We start from the raw sequence: 11,118 nt of genomic DNA on the forward strand, positions 1-11,118 counted from the left end.
AGTCCTTCCCTCGATCAAACACACTCGTCGGAATAAAATTGGAATTTTAAAATATCTAAAAAGCCTAGGCTAATTCCCACCATGGGTAATATTTACAAATTGAGTCTGAGAGACGGGCGAGGAGAGAGAGGGAGAGAGCAAGAAAGGAAGAGAGAAATCAAATGAACTGTGCAAGAAATAAGAGAAAGAAGAACAGAGAAATAAATTGGCCTTTTATATGGTGCAAGCGTGTACAAAAATACTAAGTCTGCATTTATCCGAGACATGTCAATCAGCGTGGCACACTGACAATTAGTGCGTTTGAATAGAACTTTTATCATTTAGCAGACACCAGAGTCCTGACCTACTGTACAAAAATACAGCTTGGGGAATGAATGTGCCTGTAACACAATGACTGTCTATTTAAGTTTGGTGACACATAAAAAATACAGATATGACAGGCCAGACTGCTTCAAATGAGTGGGGGGTAGAAAGCTCAGGTTTTGTAACCACTGAGTCCTCTGATTATAGAGAGAAGAAGAATAGTGTGAGGGGGGAAGTAGAAGAGGAACGGATGTCAATTACAAAGAAAGTAATTTATGCAGAGGGGAGAAACGGAAAAAAAATTAGAGACACAATTCATTATTTTTTAATGCACACAGTTTTACACTGGTATATTATGGCGTGCACTCTGGCAGAGGACTGGCCTCATTTCAAAGTGTTGCAGAGTGAGGTGGTGGAGGAGTTTGTGGCATACAGTGAGGATATTTTTAATGTTAGAAACATGCTAAATGTGGCTCTTTGACAAAGGGTAGGCTTTGCCCTTCATGCTTGATCTTTCTATTAGTGAGCATATTCAAATGTTCCTGCTCCATTTAGCACTTTGTTTACTTTTTATAAAATGTGGTTGTTGTTTTATCTTCATAGTCACAAACATAACAAGGGCCCAAATAATCCCATTTAGGGCCTCAGGAAACAAAACTTGGTCTGCGCCCCTTATACAGCCCTAGCCATCATTACCTTCATCCATTATGCCCATATGCCGAGTTAATTTGAATTAACATGATTTTATTTATACACACCTCGTGGTTTTATATGGATTTAAATGTTGAGGGTAAAACTAGATTTAGTCACAAATGACCTCTAAAACACAGGCAGCACCTTAAGAAGAAGTGGGTTTTTAACTGTGCGCACCTCTCTTATAATTTGACCACTATCTTTGATCCGATCCTGACAACAAGCATAGGCGGTGTCTTTCTTCTTGATTTGTGTTTATTATTTATTCTCTTATTTTTTTGCCAATTAACTGGCTGCCAGCCCAGACTAGTTTGACGAGTTGATCACACTGTGTACATTGCAAAGCCTTCCTTCAAAACTGAACAAATAAGTGAAAGCACAATAGGAATTCTGACTGGACTGTCAAATATTAAATATATTTGTCTCCACTAGCTGAGGCGTTGCAGCCCTGGCTTCAGGATATTTAACAATGCTGAAATAAGTTCAATATCAATTGCTATATGTACGCACTCCAGCAGGCAAGTGACTTGAGGCCCCAGTGACCCTGAGTCACTGCATGATTATAGTATCTGGATCATTTACTCATTTATTAATGGATTTGTACCCCTCACCACAAAACAAAAGCTTGGCTGAGTCTGGTACTAAAATGTTGTGTCTTTGTCCTGTTGAAGGCAACTATATTCTTTTGGTCTATACTGTTGTTATGTAGAATTACAATGAAATGTAATCAACTTTTTTTTCCATAAATAAGTTTTCATAATCCTGATTGGTGATAGATAGTAAAAGACTATCAATATAAAATGTCAAAAGTAATCTCTGTTACTTGGGCCTTTATTGACAACTCATCTACTAATATCAGCTAGCTGTATCGGGTTTGTCACCATGCATATTCGTAGTAGTCTGGATCTTGTTCAACTTTACAGTATTCCTGTTAATGACACAGTAATTACGCTGTAACTGTTTGTCCGCATGTGTAATTACGCCCCCATGGTATCGTTGCAATTAGATGAATATCTGCGCTTTATAACCTAAGGCGTCAAGTTGGCAAATCCAATTTCAATTTGTATGGAGCGAGCATTTTGCCTGCTTGTTTGAGCCGCGGTAAAGACCAGGGATATGCAGGCTAATCCCTACCATGTTAAAACGCTGTTCCTCTTAAAAATTGTAGACATGGGGGATTCTCTGGAGAGAGAGAAAGAGAGCGAGAGAGCCAGGGGGAGTGTGTAGAGAGTGTTTTACAGCCAGGAGCCAAGAGGTGGGAGTGGGGTTTAGGGGAAGGTTGTGGAGGTACATGTAAGGAGGACTTGTGTTGCTTTAGGCCTTACATGCATGCATAAAAGCCTATTTTTTACACATTCAGCTGCATTTTGCCTTAACTGTGGCAGCAGAATGGGGAGACCGTATCGTGCAAATGAGGATTTTCAATGGTGGATTATTTGCATGTGAGAGCTGGCAAAAAACAGTCCATGCTTTCCAAAGCAGCGGGCCCATTTTAATGTGATGCACTGCGTTCGTGTCAGGTTTACTTGTTGCTGAAACTCCCTTACATGACTACACTGCTGCACGGTGAGTTTTTCTCTCAACAGCTTCATGGGCCTTCATAGCAGGAAAGAATAATACCGATGTGAAGTCAGTCCAAGGATAAGCAAACAAAAAAGTCAGTGATGGGCATAAATGTAATTACCTCTTTGTTATAAAGAAATATAATTTTATGCTCAAGGTTAGCCTCTGAACAATATTGTAATAAGAAAGGTGTTTAAAGGACATCTCTGACAGAGGCCTTTGTTTTCCTGCTCTTTTTCTTCCTCACTTCTCCCCGTTTCACTCCTTGCTTTTAAACAAGTGCTGTCTCAAAGACAAAAGCGCAAAAGTTGACCTTCTTTCACAGTTGAGATGTTATTTTTGATTACTATAATTCAAGTTTAACTCAAAATTGCTGTGGGTAGGTGGCGGGGCAGAGTGTCACACGTACACAGGCACACACTTGCAGGTGCACACACACTGAGAGAGAATTGCAAGCCCTTCTTTTAAAGCCTGAGATATTAAGATAAAGACAATGGTACAGTAGCCACATCCTGTTTAAAAGTAGAAGTAGAGAATGATATGCACACTTACTGTAAAGCATATATCCCCCACACACACACTCACAACAAACATGCATGCAGAGATAAAACATGACACCTTTCTCCACATGAGGCTCAGACACATTTTTTCTCACACATCAAAGTTTCTAATTTGAGAGTCCGTGAGCTCCAAATGTGAATCGCATTGTGTAAGTTGTGAAGAAAGAAGTTTCACTACCTCTTATAAAAAAACAGGAAGTAGCAGAAACGTATGTCTATTTTTTTATTGTTTACTTCTTTCAGATTGCAGATCAGATATCTAATATGTGTCCTCTTTGTTTCCACCTTTGCAATGACTAGCAGTTTGAAATCCTATTTTTGCTTCACCCTTACAAACATGTAACAATGAGAGTTTGAGGACTGCCTTTCTAAAGAATTTAAATAATGTCAACGAATCAAACAGTGTAGCCAACAACTGAGCACTTAGCTAAAGATGAGACACACTGCCTGTACACAAAGTGCACATACAGACAAATATTGAGACAAATATAGCAGGAAGGGCAATAATAAGGCCTTGTAGAAACCAGCAGACTTGTTTTCTTGTGTAAAGTAGACGATACATTGTTTTAATTTATTTTTGTATTTATATTTTTGTCTTTAATCCTACCCTCCTTCCCCACAGATGGGGCCTGGAGGGCGAGATTTAACCACTCAACTAAATCTAATGCATTTCTTTGTGCTTTGTTAGCATTTGGTGGTAAATACTATTGGTTTTATTTGTCAATTATTATTTTAATTTGCTTTCCTTTCCCTCCCCTTCTTTTTTTCTGTAAACCAAACACTGGATGTTAATACAGTACTTCTGAAGTTGTTGAAACGCCACAAGCTGAACCCATCAGATTCAAAGTGCTTAAGTCAAAAGAGATAGACAGAGAGAGAGAGAGAGAGAGAGAGAGAGAGAGAGATAGAGAGAGAGAGAGAGAGAGAGAGAAAGGGGGAGGGGGGGGGGGGGAGAAACTTCCAGCATTAAAATTCAGAAGATAATTACATCGGCTACACCCCCACCCTGTTGAAAAAGTGTTATGTTTAATAGTCTCTATAAAGAAAATAGGTTTTTATCTCACTCTCATTTTCATTAATTCCTAATTGGGGTGGGGGGTTGTCTGTTATTATTTCTTAGATTAAAATAAACATAGCCTGTCCCATGTTCAAACTCATCACACTACACGGGCATGATAAGGACTTCATGCCTCTGTGAATAAATAAACAATTTCGTCTCCACTGGTGGAATTAAGTTGCTTACAGCCTTAAGCTAAGCCACTCTGATTTATATTTATATTTATTTATATATTTTCTCAAAAGACTTAAAAGCACATCCTCGCTTTTGCAAATGAAGTTCACTATTTTTTTGACCTGCTTTATATGTATATCTTTAATTAGTGTCTTGTTTAGCTTAAACCGACTGATTATCGCATAGTCGTGACCTAATTACTGCACGCGCTTCTTAACGCCAGCATAGTGCCCTGAGGAGCAAGCGAAAGTTACCTTTAAAAACTTCTGTAATCATTAGCAGCGAGCCTCCCTTAATCCCACTAAACATACACTTATCTAGCCCCGGCCGGCCTGTGTTTGCTGTGTGGAGAGAGGGGAGGGGTGTAGTTGTCTCTAACGTGTTTATTAAAGACATTTATTAATCGCTGTGGTTAAAACGAGTGTGTCCCTCCGCTCCCAGTCTTTACTCATGTTCCACAGGGATCTAGACTGCCAACCTGCAAACGTGAATGCAATGGTGAAGCAGGTCTCTTCCTGGGTTCTTTTCTCTGGAGTCCTGTATTTGGCTTAATATGAATGGTAGCAACAACACAGCAGTGTCAAGGGCCAATTGTTAACATGTCCAGCACAAGAACTTGTGAGATACCTACACATACCTGAGTATATATAATACACATAGGACAATTAGTACAATTCAATCCTATACAACTTAACTCAAATGTTTATATGTGGAGGTAGACATATATGTATATTTGTTGTCTGTCTGTAATGTATCATATAAAAGCAAACCACTACGTTACGGTGTGTGAGGGTGTGTTGTTGTGTTGATGTTCAGTATTCGAGTCATATGAAGAAAAGTGTGGCTGCAATTCTTTACATGGTTTTGGGTTATTTTCTACTTACTTTTAGGAGGATTGATTTGTCATATTGATACACACATATATTTTTTAAGAATAGTTATTCCATGTAGGTAAAATTGTAGGAATCAAAATTAACACTATAGGGCTGTATTTCCTACCTGAAGATGGTGAGGAGGGATGTGGGCTGTCATCCTGGACGCTTCCTGTCTGGGAGTGTCCTCCTCCAGCCCCGCTCTCTTCTGTCACATTGGATGAACCGGGAGTGGTAGAGCGGCTAATGGACTGGGACTCGGGGTCACTGGCTGATCCACGGCGTTCCTCAAGACCTTGTTGCTGGAGCGCCTCCTCAATGCCTCTCCTGTCTTTGCCATGGATGCGAGAGTGGACAACCATCTGATGGTAGGTTCTGAAGACCCGGCCGCAGTCTGGACACTCTGAAGGCTTCTCCTTTAGGCCAGAGAGGCTGGAGAGGCTGTAGTCGATGTTTGGGCTTCCCAAGCCAGCCAGGGCTCCAGGAGCCTCAGCACTACCATGATGAGACATCAAGTCACGGTGACTGTCAAAGCCTCTTCCATCCTCCTTCATGGACATCATGGCTCCACTAACTGCCTTGGATCCCTGCAAGGCCTCCGAGAGCTGCTTCTGCTTAGAGCTATCATTTGAAGCAATCAGGGAGTAGTCTTGCTTGTCCTTTGAGAAGGAAGCCAAGGCCCCAGCACCTCCCATCTCATCATCCTGCCCTGGGGCTATATGGTGCTGGTGCTGATGCTGATGCTGATGCTGCTGCTCCTTCGGCATGAAAGCCCTGTCCATAGCCATGCCACGAGCCATTATCTGCCAGGCTTGGTAGCTATTGAGGGAGTCCATCTCTGCCACTTTTGCTGCTGCCTGGAGGCGCTCCATGCAGCTCGACTTGAGTGGTGGCACGAGGTTGAGACATCCCAGAAGTGAACGCTTTTCATTTTCACCCAGCCCATGGCCCATACCTCCTGCCATTGGTCCCAGAAGCTTTCCTAGCATCTCCTTTTCCTTCATAGCTATGCCTGCTTTTGCCAACATTTGGTGTTGCTCACTCAGGCCCTGTTTTTCTGGTGAAAGGAAGCCTCCCTGAAGACAGGAGATGTAGCGGGAATAAAGATTGGCATGAGCTTCTTGAGCCAGATTGCTCATGCTATTGACAGCAGCCATGTCCTGTTCACTCGGCTGAGGCGGCTTGCTCTTGATAGCCAGCTTGTTGAGATGCACCTTCATATGGTTCTTAAGGAACCAGGGTTCCTTGAAGCGACGGCCACAGATTTGGCAGCAGTGTTCAAAGGAGTCCTTGTGCTTGCGCATGTGGCCCTTCAGGAACCAAGCTTGGCTGAAAACCTGGCCACACACGTCACAGCGGAATTCAGTGGCACTCTGTGTGCCACCACCACCACTAGCACCTTGGCCCTGCGTGGTCTCGGCTGTGATGTGGGCCTTCTCCACGTGACTTATCAGTTCCTCTTCATGAGAGGCAGCAAACTCACACAGAGTACATTTGTAGGGCTTGTGGAGTATGCGGATGTGGCGGTCTAGCTCTTCCCGCTTCTTGAACTTCCCTTTACAAAAGGTGCAGCGGAAGCCTGTAGCAGGGTTCAGGGACTGATCATCTTGGGTGCCAGCCGGCTTGGGTGAAGTAGAGGGCTGGGAAATTGGGTCTGGAGTGACAAGGCCAGAGGGAGGAAGGAGGCCACAGGCTGAGCCTAGTTGCTGCTGATGGGTGTTAGTGCTGCTAGTAAGGCTCATATGGGGTGTTTGAGCTGTCTGGAGGAGGCTGCTGCTTCCTCTCATCTGCTTGTCCCTAAGGATGGCCCTCTCCTCCAGCTCGTGAAGCAGCCGATTCTCCTCTCTGACACGGCCTCGGCCCTTTCCAAGATTTCCCAACTTGTGGGTGCGGAGGTGAATCTTCAAGTTGCCCTTTTGAGCTGCTCGGTGGTCACAGTAGGGGCACTTGAAGGGCTTCTCTCCTGTGTGTGTGCGCATATGCAGTGACAGGATGCTGTTAAAACGGAAGCGCTTGCCACACAATGGACATGGATACTTCCTATTCTTGCGGGCGTCATCTTCAATATCATTCATCTGGGACATGATGCCCAAGTTCTGGCCATTGAGGAACTGCTGCAGATCAACACGCCCGTTCAACCCACTAAGTGCCCCTGCATCAATGTCTCGGTTAAGCTGATTGGCTAGCAGGGCCATCTGACTGCTGATGGGTTGACTGGCCAGGGCTGCGTGGTGGGTCTTCTCGTCCAAAGGTGTGGCTGCTTTCTCTTCAGGGATCTGTTGTGGGCGGTGTAGATCAGGAAAGGCGTGTCCTAGCTGGGCAGTAAGTTGATGAAGCTTTTGACTGATGGGGTAGCGGCCATTTAACACTGCACTGCTCAGATGGGCATCAGCGTCAGGCACCGCCGACGACACACCAAGACACAAACTAGAGTCCTCCATCCTGTAAAACCAGTTAAAGAAGGGGGAAAAAAACATATTAGAAATAATCGGGTTGATGATTTAATGGGAAATTATAATTTTTTTATAACAGTGGAAGTCTGAGAATAATACATTGCATTAATTTGTCCAGATTACAAATTAAATACACCACATGTTCACGCCTAATGTGTTACTTAATTTAGGGAAACAACACCTGCCGTGTCATTCAGTACAGGGAAATTAAATGTATTGTCTTTGATGAACACAGCACTGTGTGAATTGTCGGCACCAAGGGCCTGGAGAAATGCTGTGACTCCTTAGAACTTTTTTTAAAATGTAACACCATTTTGGATGGAATAATTACTCTGTAAACACAGTGAGCAGTGTATAATTAAGCTACTTGTGCCCATCCTATCAGAATTCCACCAATTACACGCCTTAATGAAACGGAGCAACGGCATTGTCGGGAAGCCACCGCAATACTACAATTATGATATTAACAATAGCACTTAAAACCAAGGGGTTATTCCAGTAAACACAGCACTCTTATCTTGTTGCCACGACACTTGTCTTGGCGCAAAATTCCATTAAAGAGCTGCACTACATTTGATGTGAATCACTTTGCTCTCCCTCAGCTTCTTTCTATTCCCCATATTCTCTCTCTGTCTTCTTCTCTCTACCTAACTCTTTTAAAGTTTCCAGGATGCAGAAAACAACAGTTGGCCTTGTTGAAAGTGTCCCCAATGCAGCCAAAGATGCACTGGTTCATACAAAGATGAAACGCAGATAGCAGATAAGCAAATCCTTGAGTCTGAGAGGAATAGGCAGGTAGCAGGTACTTAGTTGGATTTGTTTTAATGTGTTGTCCTGAGTGGTTCTAATGCTACCAAAACATAACAGTTTTCTAAGCATATTGTAGTCTGACAAAAAGTGTTCATATGTGTAACATCAGTGAATAAATAATAACAATAATAACATTATAGCATTGTTTTAATGCTGATCCATCTGCTCTCCAGATGGAGAGGTATAAACATCTATCTGCACACTTCCTCTGGCTGCTGGCAGGGTCACACTCTCAGAAACAATAACCACAGTTCTGCTTTGGTCAACAAAATATTGTATAATATCTCATTAAGCTGATTAGTATGCTGCCTGGTGCCTGGTCACTGTTTTATAACGCATGATTTTAATCATCAAAAAATCCTTTCATGGAGAGGCAGTGTAAAGCACAGGCATTAGGTGGGTTCACTTTTAAGAGAAAGTGGGATCATGTTAGAAAGCTTATGATCCCAATCTTTCAGAAACACAGTCACACCCACATGTGTACACGTACTGTACATTTTAAAGCTATGAAAGGCAACAAAGAATTCTGTCAGACTGTTCTCTCTCTCTCTCTCCCCACCTACAGTATGTTTATACAGCATTGGGGACTTTAGATTGTCCTTGGCTCATTCATATGAATGTATTTGAATTGTTTTCCTCTTTTTCCCTCTCTCTTCCATCAGTAGGAGGTTAGTAGACATAAGGGGTGTCTGTTCTGCTAGCCACTGGCCCCTCCAACACACTGTCGATGGTGGATTCTTATCTTGTGGAGATGAATTAGACACTTTGACCAGCTTCCTCTTGTGCTTAAAGGAATGTGACATTTGTGGGTTGCCCTTTAAATTCTTCTTATTTGCACAAGTATCTTAAACAATTGCACTGAATTCATCAACAGTATAATAAGCATGCTATGTTCTGCAGGCTGATGTGTAACAGCTTGAAATGCCTTTATAAAACCCACTTAAATTTAAGACAGATCTTATGGTCTCGCTGTCATGTGACCTGAATAATGCTGCGAAATAAGGCATGATAAAAGCCATATAATACATGCACAAGTTTATACTTCAAAAATCACAAGCATAAACAGTATGTATACATTTATAGCGAGAATAACATTAGAACAGCATTGCAAAGATAAAACGTTGTTAGACTGCTTAAAATGGCCTCAGTTTTAAACTGTATTTGTGTGACCCCCCAGATTCCATCACCAGCCGCGCTTATATCGGAGAAGACCTTATTTGAATGGGCCATTTTTGCAGAGGCGGCTGCCTTTTGGAATAGAAATCTGTGATTTAAACTAGGCTGATGAGCTGTTGCTCATTTGGGGAGATAGCAGCTTGCCCTTTTCTTCAATTTGATTTCTGCCTTTATCTTTAACATATAACAAAGGCAGATAGACAATGGAATAATGTGAAATGAACTGACGAATCCAGTTTGTGTTTTTTATAAACGTATCCTGGCTGACGAGCGTATGCAAATGAGGCACATTAATATGCTTGTCTTGCTCCCGAGTCATTTTATATTTTTTCCCCTGATTAAAAAGGACATTTCTTATGTGACATCCCCCCTCTGCTCATATCAACACACACATGCAGGGGAATTTGAGGGTGGTGTACAAGTAGGAACGCATACACACAGAGGAAGAAGACATGCACCCGAACATAATTTGACTACAGACAACAATTCAATATGCGCATGCCCTCTAAGAGACACGAGGAGTATGTTGCTACTCACCCAGCACTTTCAAATGGCTGCCCACAGAAATCACACCAACACATCTTTGTTTTGACATCATCCTAACTGCTACTGTTGTGAGTCTCATACAAAATAACCTACAAAACATTGATGTAACAGGATTCTTTTAGAATATTAAGGCTCAGGTTGGCCATTCTTACCGATTGTATGAAGGACAGAACTGCCACTTTGTTGCTATCATGTCTCACTGTCTCTGCCATGGCTGCACAGCCTGCGTACACTCCGATATGAACAACACATCCAGTCTGTAGCTTTACTCTGGTACAGTATCTATCTGCCGTTATTCTAACCTGTATAACCTTATCACTTCCTGGCATGTGCAGCATTGCTGCCTCATTAAAACTATTGGCTCCTCTGATACCTCTAAAACCACAAAGACTTCCTTTAGCATTTTCTCACGATGGTTCACTTGTTGTCTTTATAGTTTGTGGTTTAATATTCAGCAAAGCACCATGTGCACCCGTAAACACACCAAATGCTCCACACACACACACACACACACACACACACACACACACAGAGAGAGAGAGAGAAAGAGAGAGACACACAGAGAGAGAGAGAGAGAAAGAGAGAGACACACACAGAGAGAGAGACACAGAGAGAAACTGATTTCACTCCAAATGCATTTTTCTTCTCTGCTCTTTTTCTCTTCAAGCCTCAGCTTAATTATAAGTGGTATCTGTAACACAATGGAAGTGTATTTCAGTCAGCATTTCAATGTGCTCAGTTCATTGCTGTCTTATCAATAGTGCCATGCATCATAAATGCAAAAAGGATTTATATGTGTCTCTGTAATTTTAGTCACATAAATTATTTAAGTATATGAATGGTGGTGTCAACATTGGGAAAGGCTACCTATTATAAATTCTAATTAAAATAAACACTTTGTTAATACACTT

The 11,118-nt window shown here is 42.1% G+C and overlaps 1 protein-coding gene across 1 annotated transcript in view; it reads right to left on the reverse strand.

The window, feature by feature from the left end:
* Positions 1–10,422, reverse strand: part of znf536 (zinc finger protein 536) — a 93,037-nt gene extending 82,615 nt beyond the window's left edge. The window contains exons 1-2 of the mRNA XM_069658431.1: positions 10,360–10,422; positions 5,350–7,664 (exon numbers count right to left, since the gene is read on the reverse strand). Coding sequence (XP_069514532.1) covers positions 5,350–7,664; positions 10,360–10,400 — 2,356 coding nt within the window. The 5' untranslated portion in view covers positions 10,401–10,422. The remainder of the gene's footprint in view (positions 1–5,349; positions 7,665–10,359) is intronic.
* Positions 10,423–11,118: the final 696 nt, after the last annotated feature.

Source organism: Semicossyphus pulcher, unplaced genomic scaffold (assembly GCF_022749685.1).
Source record: "Semicossyphus pulcher isolate SPU_LCO1_2020_fin unplaced genomic scaffold, fSemPul1.0.p SCAF_1, whole genome shotgun sequence".
Classification (NCBI taxonomy): domain Eukaryota; kingdom Metazoa; phylum Chordata; class Actinopteri; order Labriformes; family Labridae; genus Semicossyphus; species Semicossyphus pulcher.